This window comes from Trematomus bernacchii, unplaced genomic scaffold (genome assembly GCF_902827165.1).
Source record: "Trematomus bernacchii unplaced genomic scaffold, fTreBer1.1, whole genome shotgun sequence".
Lineage (NCBI taxonomy): Eukaryota > Metazoa > Chordata > Actinopteri > Perciformes > Nototheniidae > Trematomus > Trematomus bernacchii.
Window position 1 is genome coordinate 6,756,930 of NW_022987851.1, and position 22,035 is coordinate 6,778,964.

At 39.6% G+C, this 22,035-nt stretch overlaps 1 protein-coding gene across 1 annotated transcript in view; it reads right to left on the reverse strand.

The window, feature by feature from the left end:
• Nucleotides 1-22,035, reverse strand: part of gbe1b (glucan (1,4-alpha-), branching enzyme 1b) — a 77,631-nt gene that overhangs the window by 22,911 nt on the left and 32,685 nt on the right. The window contains exons 10-12 of the mRNA XM_034113146.1: nt 20,928-21,026; nt 11,172-11,282; nt 10,920-11,091 (exon numbers count right to left, since the gene is read on the reverse strand). Of these exons, the coding sequence (XP_033969037.1) occupies nt 10,920-11,091; nt 11,172-11,282; nt 20,928-21,026 (382 nt within the window). The remainder of the gene's footprint in view (nt 1-10,919; nt 11,092-11,171; nt 11,283-20,927; nt 21,027-22,035) is intronic.

Here is a 22,035-nt window from a genome sequence, read left to right on the forward strand (position 1 = left end):
AGTAGCAAACAATAAGGCATGGACTGCCAACTGAACAAGCCCACTGCAGCACTGAATTAGGGCAGCAAAGACAGGCAGAGAGAGCTAGAGAGAGAGGAGAGAAGGAACGAGAGAGCCTTTTCTTGTGACATCTGCATGAATAACAAGCCTCCCACACAGCTGAACTTGAAATGTAAAGGAGAAAATTACACCCCAGACTTGCAACACTTGCAGTCAGAGGCAGGTTTTCTTCCCTGCACTCCAACAAGAGCAATGTGTACACTACACATTCATTGTGCATTGGAAATGACTGTTTTCAACAAGCCTCATCGTGCACAGGACCCATATTTTTTTGTAGATTTGTGAAAACGAATTAAAATTGTACGCCTCACACATTTAATTACTTCGTGGATATGTCAAATGTCAAGCGGTTTCTTCAGAGAGGAACATCTACCTAAAACACAGAGGCCAAGTCCATAACATTTTAACGTTAAACATTCTTAAATATAAAACGTTGATTAAATGTCCTTATTTTTTAAGTTGTAGTCACCACTATTTTTCTAAAATAAAGTAGAAGACCAAAGTTGAAGGAGATGAATCATACATTTGTGTGGCTGTGTTAGTACCAGACCATTAGATGAGAATGTTTTCTTCATAGGTCATAAAGTCAGAAAAATAAATAATATACTTGTCAAAAGTAAAATCTGATATATTTGTGAGACCATTAAAGGTTTAGCCTTACTGAAGTGCAAGAGAGAAGGTCAAAGGATCAAAACCATTCGGTGTGTTCTTTGTGGGAGTTTGAATCGATACCGTTCATTTTGAGTGAGATGACGGTTGCACATTGCACATGGATGTGTCTCGAAGTGAGAACAAATATATTTTAAAGCACACCATGGTGTTTTATGGATAATAATGCTGCTTTGGATAGCTCTGGATCATTTGGTGTGACTATCTTAATAGATTCATGTTGCCTAAAAAAGAAATTAGATGATGTAATGTAGTTCCTTTTCCAGAGGGCTGCATTCCCAATTCCTAGAAATAACCACAGACTGTAATTAGCCTGCACAGCGTTGGTTCAGCCAATCACAATGGGTCTTTCGAACACTATTGGATAGACCTATTTCCAACACTATTGAATAGACCCATTGTGATCCTACAGGTTATCTAACCAGTGTCACCTCAGTGCCGAGCACGCTGCAATTAGGACCAAAAACAACTAAGAACCTATGTGTCATCAGATGACAAGAAGAAAGTTTGCGATTATAGCTTCCAACACCTCGTATAAAGCTCAAGAGCTCTCACAAAGAGGATGGACAGGAAAGAGGGATGTTATACTGTAGTGTGGCAGCAGTTATGCAAGGCAGCACAGAACCTTAGCGCTGTGTTAGCAGATGAAGACAACTCTGTGATACTTGGCAGGACTGAAGACAATGCCCTTTCTGAAATGTCGGTGAGAGTTTCACAGTGTTCTGAAGTCTAAGAACATCCGCAGTAAGCTGCAGCATTGTTGGTAGAATCATGGCAGGAGTCGCTTAAAGGTTAAAGCTTCCAGATTAGACTGAGTTGTTTTTGTTCCTGCCGTAGCAACACAAATGAGCAATTTCACCACGGATGTTACAGCCGCTGAGGGCTGTGTCACGGCCCTGACCACCAGTCAGCAGTTTATATGTCTAGTAGGCATGACTGCCCTCAAGCAAAAAGACAATGAAGTTCTCATGAGTGTTCTTCCGTCCCCAGAGGGTGTCAAATGTCAATCTCCCTGGTGTCCTCAGAGCCCAGAGGATGAAAGACTCCACTTCAAGAAGCTTCCTCAGCTGTCTGAATTATCCTCTTTCAACAACAACAACAACACCACTGTGCGGAATCGTTTGGTTACTAATGTGTATTGACCTGAATGTCTTGTATTGAACAATTCGACGCCCTTTTAGACAGTGAAGGAAAGTAACAAAGTACTTTACTCAATAATTGTACCAAACGAATGTAAGATACTTCTACTTACTTAAAGGAGAGGTGTCATGGCCATTTCCACTGATCATAATTCCATTGTTGAGGTCTACTAGAATAGATTTATACTGTGCATTTTTCCAAACTCACATTGGTTTCTCATACAGCATCTCTGTAAACTACCTGTATTCACTGAATTTCACTCTCTGCCTTTAACGGCTCGTTGTAGCTCCCAAAGCTCCAGCCCCCACCCTCCCTGTGAGCACAGTCTGATTGGTCGGGACGTTGTGAATCGCGCTGAGCTCCGTGGAGGTGTTGTTTCCTTGTTTAGGATACATAGCGAAACACAGCCAAACTCATCCTGAGCACACACAAACTCACAGCCGAAGTAAAAACAATAAGTGTGGCTTGATATTGAGTAAGAAAAAGGTTGATAAACGCTGTGAGAATGGGTCTGCAGAGAGAATTTTGCCGCGATCCCAACTGTCTGTTATCAGCCTGCAGCCAGGGAGGAGAAATCAGCAGAGCTGCCTGCTCCCTGCACACAGATGTGTGTGTGAGGAAGTCCACGGATTGGTCCATTTCGTTCCGGGTACGGCTTGACATCATGCCGTCCCGGAAGAATCAAATGGACAATGACGTATCTCCAACGAGGCGTTTTGGGGAGGTATTTTCTGTGTTAGAGTTTTACTCGCTACAGGGTGTACTTTGAGGGTTTTGACTCTGCACACCGTTTACATGCATAAAAACCTTCATAACATACAAGGGGACGGGTAATAACCGGAAAAGCATGACACCTCTCCTTTAAGGGTTTAATTAAATAATGATTTCTATTTTAATCTGATCCATTTCAGAGGTAGTACTCTGTGCTTTTTACTTCACCACTTTTTCATCCCATATATTACTAGATAATTTGCGAAAGAAAGATCCTACATTATAATGAGCATTTGCAATACAATGTGTTGTTATACAGTATAATCAACCACACACACAGTAGATCATTAGTAAGCCTTTTTGCAACCAGTTACAACATCAAAATGCATCTTCCATGGTTCTGCATGGATAATAATAAACTAATATTTAATAATGTATGAATGAGTTATTTTACTCTCATACTTTAAGTAGATTTCCTTAATTTTACCTGGGGGTTTTTCTCCACGTGTGCTTTGCCCTGGGCGCTAGGAGTTTGAAAACGTGTAAGATGTGAACATTTGACAGTCTTTTTTGAGAGTTTTGTTCAATACAACCTCCTTATTTTGGCCGTTGCAGGCTTTCAAATAAATAGTATGGCTAAGGACATGCTACAATTTGACAACCTTCTTTCAAGAAAAAACCAACACATTTTCTTGATTTTCCTTCCTTTTTTACAAAGGCAGTCGTAGTAAGCTTTTATTCTCTGGATTCAGTGGCTTTCTCATGATATCAGGATCTCAACAGGGAGCAATGGCATACAAGAATACTCTCAAACACAGTGCTAGAGGCTCCTCCCTTTAAATAGCACCTAAGGAATAAGCCCTATTATTACCTCGGGGAACACAATCTCAAGGAGAATATAAATCCACATTCAGATACTCTTTCACTGCCAGGCATCAATATGAGATGCTCGATGCATAATTTACTGTTTTGGTGTATCTGCCCCCAGTCTGACTCGACAACATCTACAGTACGTTTGAGTTCCTTCATTTCCCAGAATGACTTTCGACACGCCCTAGGGAAATGGTCTCTCTGTGTTGCACTGTGTTGCATGTAGCAGGTGAAGGAGAGCTCACTCACACTAGTAATAAACATTTAATGATGAAGTAAAAGTGAGAGATGGATCAATGTGTGTAATGCACTGTTAAGACTGCAAATGATATGGTTGTAATTCACACGACATAGACAACACAAACATGAAGGTGTAAGGGTTGCGTTCCATTTCCATGCAGGTTTTGAGGACGCATCGTATTGATATAAGAATGCTAAAACTACTTGTGCTGTTCATAGACAAAGGAACCCGTGGAGCTGCAAAAACAAATTTGGGATGGTGATAAAAAGTCTCAGAGAAAACTTCACAAAACAAACTAACAAAAAACTGGAGAAGCTGTTTGCTTTCTCTTGAAGTTTAACGAGCTGCAGTTTTCCAAAGCGGAAGCTTGATTGACATCTGTCTGCACACACGTTGTTTCGCCTCTGGGAAAGGAGCTGTAAAGTACTTTGATTTCTTATCATGAAAATTGAAAAAAAGGATACTATGAAAGTTTATATAAAGTGCGCACTGTATACAATTAGTGTGAGATTTGGCGTTTGCTTCTGGGAGCTTTGTTTATCCAGCCAAAGAATCCAGCGTGTGATTTTGCCAATTTACTGCAGTTTCTACTGTCTGGTTGAAGATTCTCGTCATTAGTAATTGGGCTCAATTGAACTAAAACTAGCATTTAACTCTCAATGACGCATGATAACCGAGCAGGCGAGGCATTGGTTCCCTTGCACTACAATGGCCTGTGGTGTGTCACCCTCTGATATGTTAGAAAGGTGAGAACGCTGGCTTTTATTTTATTGCTCTTCTGATTATGGTTTGCAATTTTACCCAATGAAATAATGGCTCCTTTCTCTCTGTTGTCTCCAGCCTTCTTTCTAGTTATATTCTGAACTGCTGCTCATGACCTTTCTCTTTCTGTCAGCTTTTTTGTGACCACCGGGAAATAATTAAAGACTTCAAGCGCCCATGAACACAGCGTCTCTTGCTGTCGGTCACTGAAATACATCTTGTTGAAATTTTCCCATGGGCCCACGTAGCGCTGATGATGCAGAAAAGGTCACCGAAACTGTCCGAGTAATGAGAGTTACTGTACTTGTCAGTGTACGTGATTTTTATGTTCACAACTCTTGCCTTGTTTGTAAAAAGTCAGTGTGAACCCAATAACCAAAAAGCAACATTGGATCTTTTTTTTCTTTGGTTTAGAGGATGAACAAAAATAATGAGCATTTTAAGAAACTGTTACTGTTATATGATACATTTGTATCTACTGGTCCAAACTTGACCGGCGCAAATAACAACACAAACACATGACAAACTGTTTCATGGCAACAGTGTGAAAACTGTGTTTCCATTAATGGGCTTTTCCTTATTATCCAAACTCTCTGCGAGAGTGTGTGTGTGGCACATCGAGGCAGGGAGGCCATCTTGCTACACAAATGAAGCTGAGTGTAAGTTAAATCAGGATGACTAACTTTGCACTTCACTTATGAGCAATCTTCTTTCTCTCTCTCTCAACTGCCACTCTACAAATCAGCCGATTAAGGGCAATTCATTATTTTACTTAGAATACCCATAATTTCAACCAGCCAATCATATTGCTTCTGTCAAACTCTGAAGGGAGGAGAACATATTCAGTCACCTGTCATTTTGGGGTAAAATCGCTGCAACACTCCTACACCCCATTAACTTCATCACCTCCAGTGAACAGGTGGAGGTCCTCAGAAGTCATTCATAATCATTTCCAGATTTTCAATATTCCCATCATCCTACTACTACCACCAATGTTTTTCCCGATGAGGGAAAAGGTGTTCTTTAAAACACAAGGCGATGTGGTCTAATCTCCCAAAACATAATCTTCATATGGTTGTTCACATAGCGATACATCAGATATGTTCAATGAATTACCTTATGATTGAAATGAACATACGCAATAAGTGTTGGAAAGAAATCAAAAACATTTCCAAAACAGTGTGCCCAGATACAGTAAGCTGAAGCTTTGATAAAAGCCCTCAAAAGAGCTACACTTAACCATGCAAGTGCATCAGCGTCTTTCCTCTGTATTTACTTTGAATTTCCTAATGTTATTATTTTATAAAGTCTAGCGGAGATGATTGATTTCCTGTACAAGTTCATTCAGTGCCCCGTGGAAGACTTTGACTCTTCTTTTCATTTCAGCTTTAAAGAAACACATTGGACACACCTCCATTAGGTGATAATTTCCCTCTCCTCTACGATAACACGGCAATGTCCCTCCCATATGCCTGCATTAATCACCATAATAATAATAACCTTCCTCTGTCTCCTCGCAGCTTAAATAAACCAGATAACACATTCTGTAACAAGGATGAAATATGATGGATGCTCACCATAATACACACATGAATAAAAGCATAATTTGTGTCATATCTGGGGCACTGTTATCTATGATAAAGTACTGTTAGGAGTTCGACTCAGAAATATACAAGGATAGTTTTATAAAATCAATAATTAAAGGCTTATTGCAGTTTCTTTAACAAAGTTTGACTACAACAAAGTCAGACAGGTCAAGACAAACTAGTCAAGTCAAGATAATGAGGTTGTAAACAAACCTACTGTAAGCCAGAAACAGCTATAGACTACAGTTAACAAGTGTTTTACCCTATAGCCACATGTGATTGGCAATGTGGGTAGGTAAATCTACCACTGTGGTCTAAATGACTATTGGATGTATTTCCATGATATGTAGTCATGGTCTCCAGAGGATCAGAGACTTGGGTGGTCCTCTGGATTTCCCTTTACTGCCACCAGCTGGTTTACATTAATCATCAACAAAAAGTTAGCATTGAGCTCAAATCACATTTGTGCCTATATCTCACACAGCAGCTAGGTTGGCTTTTTTTTGGTTTAATAAATAAATAAAATAAAATAAAAATTGGTTATTACTATAGAAAATAAGCACTTTTCTTAATAGTAGAGATTATATATAAGGGCTTGATAAAAGGAGCATTTTAATAATAACCTGTATGATCTTTAAAATGCATGTTGCCCTGTTGGTCTCTGTCCTTAAGATGTGACCACATTCCCTGATTTCAGTAATTAAGGTGTTCAATTGATTTATATCATAACCAATGATAAAGGCTATCTGAAATACAAAAAAAAAGGTTATGGCATTTATTTTAATTTTGTTGCACTTTCTATAGATTGATCATCCATGGTAAAGGGTGAAACAGTAACTACAGTAAATGTGTGTTGGAAAACATTGATGCTTAAATGTATGGTGCTTCCAATAAAGATATGATTAATGGGGGGAAACCATGTTTACACAAGGTTATGTCAGACAGATTTTCAGCAGGCACATCCCATTACTCTCTACACAGCCCTGCATCAGATAAGGGCCCGACAGTGGACACAGTCCCCTCAGTAATTAGCAGCACAAGAAGGAGCCAAGGATCAATTTGTTTTCCATTGAAGGGATTTTGGCAAAAGAAGATCAATGACGGAATCAGAGGGGAAGGGAAGGAGAGAGTAACAGGTTTCAGGGGAGTGCAAGGAAAAGAAAACACATAAAGCTGCAAACGTGATGCAATGATTATTTGCACTTGCTTGATTGATTTCTTGTTACTGTGTTAATGTACTCTCCCGCTCACAGTTTGCACATTAAATAAGCATTACTGGTCAAACAGCAGTGGTGGGAATGCCTTTTTCATCTAACACCACAAGCCTGAAAGCACAGTAAGCTCTCAGTGAAATTATCCATTTGAAATGTATGAGGACGAAGCGCTGGTTTTCAATTCATTGGCCAAGGCTGCAGTATAATGGCTGCCTGTTGCATTGTAGCAATCCATGAATACAGAGTGCAGGGAGAAGTTTTTTAGCACAATGATTTAGACTGTAAATCTGCAAGGTTATCTTAAGTCTCTGTGAGCCCTGAAAGTCAGGAAGTGCGAGCGCTTCCATTCTGTCCCTGCTGATGTAATGATAAAACCACTGAGGCGTTTCATTACTGCCACGCCACTTGGTGCTTTAATGTCATTGACACTCCAACATCCTTTACAGTATCCATCTCTCAGCAACTCAAATAAGGATGCTCCCTCTGTCCTCTCACTTGGTGGTGGTCATGAGTAAATAAATGGGTTTTTCTAGGCAAGGCACTTCAAATTGAACGATTTGCTCTTGCTCAGCACTGACTAAATGACTCCGTCGTCATTGATCCATTGACACGGCATGTCATCTCAGATCGCCTTGATTGTCTATTTCCCTAATGCTTGCCCAATGGCCTGGACACAGGGATGAACTCCAGGGCGCTGCGACTTTGTCGATTTTTAAACTTTTTTTCCAGCTCCCTGATTTTGTGTTCTTCAGAGAAAAGCTTTTAACTTTCATCCTTTATTACCGTTATCAAAATATGATAGCGCCATTCTCTTTGTCAGCTAGACAGCAATTCTCGAAAAAGAACAATATTCCTCCTTAATAATAATACCGGTCACCTGTACATAGCTGCTGTTCAAACCACTGAGAATAACCTGAAAGAACCAGACAAACTCGCAATTCAACTTTAATTTAAAGACTGATCTGCGAGTTAATTTGTCTGAGTAATTCTGACAGCTTTGATTTGAGGTAATGGAGCACAATTAGGTGTAATTGTTAAGTAATTATTTTTAAAAGGCTGATTTAATTGTATTTTCTTTGAGTTCTTTTCATACTACAGAGAACTTTGAATTGACTATGATACAAACAGCTACACACAATAACTGAAAGACTTGATGCATGAGATGTTTCTACAAAAGTAAAAATGGAAAGTTGTAATTGTCTGTTTGAATAAAAATCATAATTGAATTAAATAATTATTTACATCGCCACTTTAAAGAAATGAAAATAACAGAGGGAGTGGAGGAAGAAGCATGTGTCATACAGTATCTTGAAATACAAATTGGTAATAAAAGGCTTGCTGTTCAGACTGGGGAAACTGCATGACGCAGGATCCTTAACATCTTCCTGTGTTTCATTTTAACCTCTCTATTTGTACTTAATTTACAGGATAATACACATAAAGGTCTGATTAAAAAAACGCAAATGAAAGTATTTACAAATTTGAGGCCAATGAGAAGTTTGAACAAATGTGCTACTACTTAGACAATACTTTGACAATAATTATTCTGGTTACAAAGCTGATGTAGCCTTGCAAGAGAAAATGCTACTACTGAACATTAAGCAACTGAACCTCAGCTAAGCTTAATAAAGGCATTGAGATTTTATAATGAGTTAAGTACCTTTATCACGCTCTATGATTATTGCCTTATTTAGCCATATTGAAGCATTTTAATATGTTATTGACAGGTTCAAGGCCCTTTCTAATGTGTCTCTCTCTAAGTAAGTCATCAATTCAGACCATTGATACTATATACATGTATGTTGATTGACTACATGTAATAAAACAGCTAATGTGATCAAACGATGAAAAAACGAAATATGGATTTAACAACAAATAAGTGTATGACTATGATATTGTTATTAAATTGACATTTTCTGTAATGTTTTCAATTACTCCACCAACTGTTGAGGATTCTGATTGGCTGCGAGTCAATGTGGCTCCGAATCCATGAGACACGAACCACCAAGATTACAGCAGAGTGTTCCTTTAAGCTATACACAGCCAGAGAATCAGATATAATTATGATCGACTGTCCAACTGCCCACATGGGGTCTCTGACATCCTGTTCATTATGAGCTGCCCTGTTATGATTGTCCATCGAGTACAGCTGCTTTGATTGTATCCCTCCTACCCACACACACACTGAGCAGAAATTCAAAGTGTGCTTCATACTTTTTCATCAAATAAGGCTGGACATTTGTGAATACTGAATGATAATGAATCCAAAGAGGCAGCACAGGCATTGTAGCAAATATTTCATTGTTTGGACTCAGATCACCTAGTCACCAGGTGGAGCTAAAATGCTGTATATCAGAGTGGCTCCTCCGAGGAAATACGTTCCATCAACCAAAGTCAACTTAATTAATTTTATTATCTTTACCGGCAGGCCTCCATAAAGCATAGCACAGATGATGTGTTGAAAATGAGAAGCATCTCAACAGAAACTGAGAATAGGGATCAATTTGAGGAGAAAAATAAAATGAACACATCAGATCTTTGACTTAGCTGTCTGTATTTCACCATCAGCTCTGGAAAGTGAGTAGCCTACTAATGTCAACCTCACTTCAAATGGTTCCTTTGATGCTTAACATCAGCCTTGACGCATTGGTCGCAAGCTACTCCAGAGATATATCCATTAAATACAAATATAACAACTGAACCAAATAGAAAATTAGTGACAAGGTGTATTCAAGCCTTTTTGAATGAGGATACATTTATTATTGCTGAGTCTTACCCTGAAGCTGATATGAATAAAGATACACGTCAACATGGCACAAAAGATAACACCACTAACAGTAGTGCAAATGAACACAGTAGGGCTAGCTCATCAATTCAACATTTAAAGTGAAGCCTGTTCCTGCCGGTTGCCTGTGGAGGACGTGGATGGACAGGAGAATAAATGCGCATTTATATCTGTTCTGTGAACACTTAGGTTTATTTTTGTTTCTGCCTGAGGGGAGAGAATCAAATTCAGGAAGAATATATTACATGAGAGGGATCTGAAATGAACACTTTTAACAAAAATGCACCGAACAGGAAGATCATACCTGTTTCTAAACCGCTCAATGTCACGCACAATGATATATTATCACTTGATCACAACATTTGAATATACATGGCATATGTATATATACATACATACTGTATACACAGCATATGACACACAATGTGAGAGCTGAACAACACAGACACAGTATGTATATTTTAAGATAAATTGGAATTGCAATGTCTGTTTATAAAGTTCCTCTATGCAAAAACGTAATTACAGTATATAATGTATACGGTATATTTTTACTACAGGCTTATCTTTTAATCATTATTTAAAATAATATATTTGTTTTTAAAACATAAAATTACATAATTTACAATTACAAATAAGAGTGAAAAGAAGCAATTCGTCACATTTTTGCTTTCCATGTAATTCAAATAAGTAATACATAGTTATGGATTATCTTTTGTCAATGGATTAATTGTCTTAACACAGAAATGTCCCTCAGGACTTCTTTACCTGCACTGGAGAAGGACAATGATATGTTTTTAATAGACTGCTAAATTATGTATTCTATATGGTATACCTTTAGGTAGTGGTAAGGTTATTTTCTGTGTGTTTCCATGATCACTCACCTATGAAGTTGAGGTAGCCTTCTCCTCCCAGACCATGAGTGAGGAGGCGGATCATTTTGTGCAGCTGTATGCCGCGGTCGATGATGGGTGTCATGGGAGTCAGGGAGCTCATGTTGGTGTACATCTCCTTGTCCATCAACCAGAAGGCCAGAGTCTTATCCCCAACCAGAGCCTGGAGAGGAGGGAAATGTTTTATGACCCACAGCAAGATAATCCACACTATGAAGTGGGATCTTGTAGAAAATACCTTACCTGATCATGACTTTCTGCGTAGGCTATGCATTTCTCTCCATAGCGCCTGTTGGTCAGTGTGTGGACGATATTGCCAATATCCCAGTCCTCATCCTTACACTCCTTCAGGATCTACACAGTGACAGAGAGGGTTTATTGAAAAGGCCATGATAGATGTGTAGCTGAGAGATCCATTCAGGCTCTGACGGATGTCTAAAGCTTAGTATTTCAGTTCTGGCACTCTTTCTACCTTTCTTAAGTTTTCTCGGGGTTACACTTCTTTCTCAGATCAATCTCTGCTTTGACATCTCTATATCCGCACTGTGAGTTATGTCTACCTTTGAATGGTGGTAATGGAGTTTTTAATAACTTCACTACAGCCTATGGGTAGTAAGGCATCAGCCCTCTCCACCTGAGATGGGCAAGGTCAAAGCCTCTCATCCAAACGGAGGGATTCAACAATAAATTCAACCATGGAATCAATGCCCTGCCAGTGGACCGCCTACATGCACACTTCCTGCCACGGGAGGCATTTGTACAGGTCAGAAAATAACAGGGGCCACCTAAACCAGCATCTTGAGCACACAGTGCTGCTATACAGTCCTGATCACTCAAAGTTAAACAAGCAAATAAGAGCACAGGGCACAGTAAAGGTAACCACACGGAGATGATTTAATATGTGAGAGATCAGAGTATCAATATCATTCCTGAATGGAAAAAAACAGAGTTTATGCCCTCCAAGAACCACTGATGATTGACATGCTGGTTGGTGGGGGAGTTGGAGAGCACATCTCAGTGACAGGCCTAGAGTCTGCTCAGTGGAATTTGTTGTGACAGTTGATTGACATGGCAGGAAACCTTTATATTACTCTATAGAGCCATAATCCTCTGAGGAAAGAAGGTAATTGTCGATCAATATGTCTGAGATGAACTGGCTGGTCCACCTAAATGGAGGCTCTCCCGCTCTATATATCACCATCTGTTCACATTCACTCTGCCTAACCTTAGCCTTGTGTGGCCATATTAGTCATTGCCAATGCCACCAGACAACCTCAGCGAGGCACATCTCATCTACATGTGCTGCAAATTCTCGGACCTTTTAACTCCGTCTGAGCCAAGGACGTGACCAGGGCCAGGCTGTTTTACCCAGAGCAACAACCATTCGCCCTAGATAAGCTGGAAAGTTCCATTTTTGCTTTTTTGATGGCATAAAGTTAAGCCAAATTAAAACATTATATAATTGAAAATGTTTTGAAAAGTGTGCCTCTTATTGTGCTTTTTCCCTCTCTTTTGGGCAAATGAATAACACTTGAATATTAATGTAGGCTTTTTTATCCCAATTTTGGTGGTCACTACAAATGTTATGTTAAATACAGATGCTAAGGCCCCGGCTCCACGAGGACGGAAACTGGTTGAATCCGCATATTTCTCATGCGTATAGCCCTCTAAGCTCCACGACGCCGTAAGGGAAACGTAGAAACAGACCCCGCAAACGACAACGGGTCCAAAGGTGGATCGATCTGGGAACTGAGCGCTCTGGGGGGTCCAACGGGGCCGTGGAGTCGCCTATACGGTCATTCGTTTTCATAGCCCCGCCTCTCCCTGCCTCTCCCCCGCGGGGTTGCTATCGTGCTCCAGTCGCTACTGACCATGCTACAGTTCTTTGTGCATACATCTACAGGAGCTCCTCCTTGAATTCAGATTATTTATCTTTATCTCGATATGGACATAAACGCGAGTGAAGTCTAATCTGACAGGACGGAGACACGCAGCTTCCTGCCGCTGTGATGCAGCGGGAGCAAAACACACACTTCAAGTCAGATCATCACCCTTAGCTATTTTAATTACCTCTCAAAACTACCTAAACTAGTTATAAATATGTTCATTTTTACTGTCGGGTCACTCATTACAGGATCAGCCTGCTGCATGAGACAGACACTGACGCTGTCAGAAGAGAGGAAAAAGAGATGTATTTGATGATTATATATCATTATATCGTCGTTATTCATTTGTTTTAAAGCTCAATAAATAACAATGAAGACCTTTGACCGGCACTTTTATAATTTGTCCCGAAGATTTAAACTTTAACACACGCTGACCGGCGAAAAACTCTGCCCGGTTCTGTCGGCCCCACCGCGGAGAATACACAGAAGTGCAGCCATGACAACCATTCTTCTTCGCTGCTTTTGTGAGGAGTTGCTGCTTTTGTGGAGGAAGTTACAGCGCCACGTACAGGTTCGGCATATGTACTGCAGCTTTTCCCGCGTTTGGATGTAAACGGAGCCGTCTCGTGGAGCTTGACACAATCCGGTGTATATTGCGTGGGGACGGAAGGTTTTTTGCGGTTGCATTTGCGTTACTCCGATGCGTTTTGCCGTATTTGTCCTCGTGGAGCCGGGGCCGTTTGACGCTTAATTTTAAGCACAAATTCAGACAGTAAATACATACAATAAACCAAATGTAAAGCATGACAATAGCAAAGGGGAGTTATGTAAAATATTTCCCAAGAAGATAGTAACAATGTAATGTACATAGATCAAATAAAAAAACAATATAGTATTTATTGAAAAGGTAAAATACTTAGCATATAAGTAAGTTAAAGTGGACCTATCATGCTATATTTGAATATTATAAAACGGACAAGTAAAATCAAGCAATCTGATTGGTTCTTAGCCGTGGTATACTGAGCGTATACCACGGGTAGAATTGTAAGTTACTTTTCACAACAATGGGGGGTTGGGGGGGGGGTTGTCGACCCTCCGCTTCGCGTCGGGCCGAACCACGCCCCTTAGCTGTGATATAATGAGCATATACCACGGCCTGTCGTGAGCTATTGCTTAAATATAGTGTAGGACCATACCTATATAAGGCATATTTATACTTTTTTTTTTCAAAATACCAATTTTTTTTTTGAGATTTGGGTATGGAGGAAATAGAGGGTTGTGTTTTCTGACACTTGGTGAGTTCCCTGGAACACCGGGGACACATATTCATGTATAAAAGACGTACAAAAGTGCATTTTGCATGATAGGTCCCCTTTAAATGTGTTAAAAAAATAGAAAAATAATATTTTACAGTTAAAACTCTATATTAAATGTTAATATTGGTAAAGGGCCGTACTACAGAGAGGTCAATAAAAGTCTTTGCATATCTAGTGAAATATGAGTCAAGGTTGGAAAATCGATTGAAAAAATGATAGAAAAACGTAGGAGAGATAATAAAGTAGCTACTAGATACACATAACCCAAAGATGGTGGAATAATATCACTGGGAATAGTATGAATTAATAATCAAGGCCAGATGGGTTGAGAGGTTTCTATTCTCAAGACAATTCAAAATGAATAGTATTGTGTTAAGGTAGACTCAGTTAATATGAGGATATGATGGACCATCTATTCATATAACAGTAAACATGTGCATACATTGAAAGTGTTTATTTCCTGCAGATCAACTGAAAATGCTACAATACTGTAGCTGAAAAATAAATAAATCCTCTAAATGCTGCCTCCTATTTTCCCCAGCAGCTCCAATATAAAAGCCAAACAACTGAATCTGCAGGCTATACCCCGGAGATCATCCCCGCCGCCTCCACATCCACGTACAATCAGACACTTTACACTTCCTTATGAATCATTACAATTCAATTCAACCGCAAAAGTGGTCTGGGAGCAATTAATCTAGGAGTGGGACTGTCGGAGCGAAGACAAGAGTGACTGGGTTGACGACTTCCCTACCAGCAGCTCACCCACATCAGCCCCGACCAGCCGAGCTCCCTGGCACCACTGACACTCCACTTCATCAATGATAATGAGCAGTGCACAAATCTTACTTTACAAGCCTGCTGTCAGGAGCCAACCAGAGTGCCGGGATTAATTAGGCAGAGCCAGAAATAAAATAAGAAAAAAATCTGGCGGAGCTGGATGAGGTCATGTCGCTGCCACTGACATGCTGTGGCTGCTTGAAGAGCCTATCTCTGAACATCACGTGGTGCTGGGAAGGATTCAGAGGCTGTTTGGTGTAAAGCTCTTGTTTTACATTCGGTGGCTGGCCCCGAGCATCCTTCCTCTCCTGTCTTTGCAAACACAAGTACAGGTGCTTTGTTTGCATTGCTATGGGGACATCCTCTTTTCACATATACGGTACTGACCCCAGAGATGGGCAGTGGGCGATCCTCAATCCCACGGATCAAGATAATGTCTCCCTATATTTATATTTTCAAAGGCTTCTTTGGAAATGAATGAAAACCCTGACCATGCAGATGTCTCCGCCGGAGGCTAAAAGTCACTCCTTAGCTCACCTCACAATTTTCCTGTAAAGAGTCTAAATCCCGCAGTTCGAGTTAAGAGCATACACGGAAGGTTTCAGAGTGCAATTAGCTAATAAAAATAAAGCGTGATGAAAACTGAAATGCTGCCTTTACAGGAGTCGAGGGGAGGGTGACTTTGGCCGAGGGGGGTCAAAAAGAGTGGGCGAGCCTCAAAGGCTGCCGATGAAGCCGCCTAGTTGTTGACATAAACAAGCTGGAGTCCATCATTGCCTGCCCGCAGCCTGAATTTTATTAAGTCATGTTAATTGAAAGTGTTTCCAGTATGATGGACAGAGCAAGTGTGCGGACCAGAAATTGATTCCCCCCCCCCTAAAACTAATAAGGAGAGAGCTGTGCAGACTGATATTCTCATTCAATTAAAAATAAATGGAGGAACAGAAACACAAATCGGGACAATTGACTCGGAGGTCAAGTTGAAGACAGAAGCGGAGAGATACCGGAGAACTCTCGGCATCGCCTTCTCCTGTCCTTGCCGCGACCAGCGAGCCCTCTACTTCCTCCTACTCTAATTGTTTCAATTACATCTCAATCTATTGTAGCTGGAGGGAAGGGTGCTTGTTAAATTAGAGGGCTTTTGTAACATTATCCATTAGGAGTGACAGCATTTTATGGTCATATCAGATCGAATCATCCAAACGTGTGCTCTACGCCTTATCTGGTCCTCATTAGGATATCTTAATTTCTCACAGCCTGTTGTTCCTAACAGCCTTCTGCAGCCAGCAAATTAGTCATATCAATCAGTCATGCTGGGGACCAAACACAGCGTGAGGCCCTGCTTGAGGAAATGGGAGAGATTCATCGGTGCACACATGTGGATCTATAAATAAGCACACATCCATGTTGCTCTTTCTCTTTCCTTCTGTTTCTTTCCTGCCTGTCTGTCTTCTTGGAAGCCTTTCCCTTCTGGCTCCATGTCTCCTTTTCTGCAACAGACCTCTCACTGGAGGCTCCACTTCAGCCCATTCAAATCCCTCCCTAATTGACACTCTGAGAGAAGAGGCAAGGCTAGTTCTGAGTGCACTTCACTGACTACGCCAAGGCATGTTCATACGAATGCTCCCCTGCACGGAAATACATGCATTTTTCAACCTCTAGCTCGCCGTCCCTCCAGCCTTACAGTTTATGTGACGTCATGTTTCCGCAGGGAGTCCACACATGTAATTGAAAAAGAAAACCTGGGACGACGGGAAGTATCTAAACGAATATTGCATAGCAGGCAATATTGTTTGAAAAAGTAAAAGCAGCAATCTCTCCAGAGGCGTCCCGAGGATAATCCTGTGAAACCTCTGGATATGGTGGAGGAGGGCTGCGTCTCACAGCTTTCGCAGGCAACACAGAGGAAGGTCAAGTCTGGGACTATGCCTCCCTCTCCACCTCTCCTTCCTCTGCCCCTCTCCTCTCCTCCCTTCATCCTCGCTGCCGAGTAAAAACCACCGCTGTGAGAGACAGACTTGATTAACGATGCATAGACATCCCCCATCGAGAAACACAAGAAACTGTAGTGCAAGAGGATGCACGCGGCGCCGAGGTCACACACTCTGCTTTCTCACAAAAATAATCAGTAAATATAACTTTTAATATGGGGCTAGTGTATAAAAAAAAAAGGCAGAGCTTTATGTAAATCGTAGAGAAGATAACCTATTTAGGGCCTTCTACAAAGAGTATTTCCCCTCAATATCAAACAACAAAAGTCCTCTACTTGCTCTACACATACACAGACAACACACACGAAAAAACATTCCACTTTCCAGCCAGCCCAAACAGACAGACACATCTCCAGAGATAACCTGCTGCTTGCCTGCTTTGCTACAAATGTGCTCTCTAAAGTATTACTTGCTTATTTTATAAAACCACAAAAGCGTTTGGCAACGAATGTGTGACATTTTTACTAATACAGGCTTTGGGGAAACACCAAGGGGATCAAGAAAATAAATTAGGAGTTGAACCGATCCAGAGCACAGCAAATCCATGGAGTTCTCCAATAGAGGCAAACATTGCTCCAAAACAAGGTCGGAAAGAAGCTCTGCTCATGTACGGCATGGTGTTGTGCCATTAGACATTACAAGCAAGTTTCAGATAAGGAAATACATGTTTATATTCTTTATTTATTTCTGCATATATGGCTCAGTATGAATGCACTTATGTCTGTGCTACTCCTCGAATCAGCATCACACAAGGTATGGACTTTCATATCTGGTGGCTGCGCAGTTATCAACAATGTTTTCCCATTGTGGGCCATTAAATACTTTCACAGTGGCAGTTTGGGCTGAAGAGCGAGCTAAAGGGGTGCTTCAACTGTTGTTGTTGAAGGACGGAGAATATTTGGCGCCCAGAATTTCCCATCTAGTCTGAAGCAGCGGTGGATATTAACGCATCACTGATATTAAATATTCAAGTTTTTCTTGCTGTTAAAAAATAAATGTATTTGTACTATTGTCTTACATTAATACTGCATGATACTGGGACCGCCATGTAAATGTTCTAAAAATCTCTCAGGTATTTAGATATTTTATATGTACGTATATACCCCTTGTTTACATTTAATCTGAAATAGAGCGGAGTAAAGAGCTGATAACTGATGTTAACCTTGAACAAACAGAGAAAAATTGACAGTTAATAAAACTGGTCAGCCCAAATTCCCAAAACAGCATTTACCTACAATACTTCACTCTTCCAAACAGGTTTGTCCTAAGTACATAGTATACAATATAAGTTAAACTCAAGGTAAAAGACCATGTTATTAATATGTCAAACAGTTATGACTCTACTGCTATAGTATAGGACAAACACAACTAAATTGAAGCAAATAAAAACAACGATAAGGTAATTTAAGAGAGCAAAAAGAATAAAAGCAATAAAAAGCAGACTTCACATTATATTCTCGTAAAAGCTTGTCCATTTCAGCTTTATGTACTGCTATGATGTATCTTCGTAGATCAAACTAACAAAACTCCATTCACACTGAGGTGAACACAGACTGTAAAGCTCCATAAAATTAGCACATATGTTCGGTATAATAACCCCTTCACAAATAACACTGTAAACATTGATAAGTTGAAGCCACTAAATGAATGTCTGGATTTTAGGACTATAAACTGTCATTCTCAATTGCCATTGAATATAATATATTGCTGCAGGTCTCCATTGAAAAAGAGATCAATGATCTCAATGGGATTTCATCTGGATAAATAAAGGTTTTGAATTGAATTGAATTGAATGTCAAATTCATAATGTTTCAATTTAAAATAACATTTTCCAAATTTCTCCACAGCTTACTGTGCCCGCTGTTAGAGTGGAAAAGTTGACCCTTTATTCTTGAATTTCATTATAGCTCAAATGATCCTCTCTACTTGTGAATGAGTGGAGTCTGATAAACGTTCAGGGAGGTTGTTGTGGAGAGTGTCCCTGATCCTCAGCTGTTCTGATTGTCTAACTGGTTGGGAACAATTAACAGAGCATTGAATTCAAACAGAATAATGACTTTTGCTTCTCCATTATGTAAAGCCACCCCAAGGACAGACATTACAGACGGAAATGTGAATCAAAGTGAAATGTAAAAGGTGAATGTCAGCCTATTCAAATCCTACACAAAGAAAACATTAATTTCATCTTGGAAGAGTGACTAGATGACCTTTAAGTTAACATGGGAGGGCTTGTCTTTCTTTTACTGCTTTTATTTTTAATAACAATTGTGTCTCTTCCATCATTTATTCATAACTCTGTGTCTGAAGGGATACATAATGACCTTCCCATTGCATACACAGCAGGTAGGATTAAGAAGGGGAAACAAGAAAAATAAATTAGCACTGCTTTAGAAAAAGCACAAAGACCTTCCTCAGTTTGATTTAAAACAAGAAAGAGAAAAGCAATAAACCACTTTCTATTTAATAGCTAAAGATGTCAAGGAAATAAATGTGGCCTGTCTATATTTGTGATATGATTAACTGTGAATGTGGCATTATGACTGTAGAACTAAAGGTATTTTTACACGTTTCTTTGAAATGGAATTTTGTTAGCTCCAAAAAATATAGATATATATCACCACTTTTTTCATAGTCCTTGTAGTCAATATGAATCGGTTTGGACTTGTATTTATATATAACCTTTTTTTAATTATTATTCTACTCTTAATATTATATTTTTTATATGCGTTTTTTAACATACTTTTTTTTAAATAATAACTTATTACTTAAATATTATTAATGTGAAGCCCATTGAGCAGTTGAGGCAGGTACAAGAAAATGAAAGTTTTATATTATAGAACATCAGAGTTTAACAAGGCAGTCCACAAATATTATAAAATAGGCGTGTGGCACAGTGGACTAGTGCGTTGGTGTTTGGATCAGGAGAGCACAGGTTCAAACCCCACTGCAGTCAGCATGTCGTTGGGGACACTTCACCCCAAATTGCTCCTCTGGGGATTGTCCACAGTATTGAGTATGGAAGTCGCTTTGGATAAAAGTAACATATATAATAGTTTTATATATAATAAGAAAATAATTAAATCTAATATGTTATACAGTATCTTTATTATTGAACCAAAGGAATTAATTTCAGTACAGCAAGCAATCTATGCCCAGTACTATCAATGTTTAAATGTAGTGAACGCTAAATAAAGTCAAACACCTTAATATAATATTATAATATAAAATATATATATTTCTTTGGCAAAGCGTAAACACAAAATGAATATTATAAGCTTCACAAAGATGGTCCATGATTGTACCATTCAATAATCAATTCAGATTATTATGCAATTTAGTCCATTGTGCAGGTTGTTGTAGTTTCTTGTCAATGACTGTATTGTGCAGGTGTAAAGAAGAACCTTTCTAAGGATAGAAGCACTTACAGTGAGCTCCTATTTGAACTACAGTATATGTTAAATTGAGTTTCTATGTGTATTCAGGCAAGCACAACAGCGTACAAACACAGGGCAACCTCCTCCTGTCACTATATTCCTAGACATGTTATGCTCTTGATAGCTTCTTAAAAAGGCTCAAAAGCTTAGCAACTGGCTCAGTTGTAATATAGCACAAGAGTGTTTAATGCCTCCTAACATGCCCTGTCATTGACTTTGTCTTTCATCCCCGTTTACAGCCTCCAGTTTCTTCCCTGCGGTATAAAATGTTTTGATTCCTTTCATCGGTGGCCCTTTACGGACTTAAGGAATAGAAATACTTGAAGAATGGACACATATTTGAACTTAAAAGACCCCTTCAAAGGTAGGGAGACACCACTTTTTTCTTCTTGTTTACTATGTCATTAATCTGAACCAGTTACTTTGCTGCGTAAAATAAACTGAATGATTGAATTGAGGAGAATCTAACCAGTGTGACGGTATTGACAAAAGTTATATGGAGCCCAAAAGTTGACGGTATGTCTGTATTTATGAAACATTTTTTTAGATATTAAATAAACTTGGAGCCTGAATAAGAAGTAAATCATGTTACCTGAATCCACTTGTCAGGAATGGCCATAGCCAGTCGGTAATCAAAGCCAAGTCCTCCCTCCTCCACTCCCCTGCAGAGAGCAGGCATTCCCGACACATCCTGCAGAGAAGTCACACTATTTGATTTCACATCCTCCCTTTATGTGCACACGTTTTTTTCCCCCCATAAGTCTGCCAAGATCACACCAACACCACTCTAAAACTCACACATTAGAGGGCAACAAATCCTACATCACAGGCCAAAAAAAGAGGGACATCCCATTTTATTTTGCTTTACTTCTTAATTACACCTAAGCATAAGTAAGTAATCTATGCCTAACTACTAAGTAGGGATGGGAACGATTAATCAAATAATCGAAATTATTCAGGTAGTCCAATATGAGAATATGAGTTATGAATATTTTTATTGTAATTTTGGTTTGTTTTTGTTTTGGGAGGGGTGCCTAAGTTGATTACATATGATCAAATGTAATAATTCAATGTATACGACAGTGCCATAGCTAAGTGTGTTAGGTCTAAAGGTGTGTTTAGCTCCGCTCACCGGTCCCTCACAGCGGGCAGAGCTGCAGGTGCTGATCTCTCTCTCTCTCAGGTCCGGTTATACTTCACTCTCGTTTATGTCCAAATCCATCAGATCTAGCTAGTTCTAGCTAATGATATGGCTGCTGCCCCTCCCTATACGCAGATCACGCAGACTCAAACCTCATCTTATGCCCAAATTCCAGCTGAGAGGGTCTTCTCTACAGCTGGCCTGATTGTGAATCGCCTCCGCACCCGCCTCTCCCCTGAGCATGTAGACATGCTCATATTCTTAAACAAGAATGAGTATTGAATAGCTGCATTCTGTGCATAGGCCCTGTTATAGGTTGTTGATCTCTGTTGTAATAGGGTTACGTTACCCTAACCCGTTATGTTGTTCGTGTATGATCCATCTTTCATTTAAAAACCAAGTTAAGTTTTAAGCATGAAAGCTGTAGGCCTATAGCTGTCAACTGTTCAAACTGTGATCACCAGTTCAATACATTTGACAAATTCGACTTGGTTTCTATACTTATTTGGACATGTATTTATTTATTTTTCTAAATAAAATTCTTTTTTTCTTTTTCTTT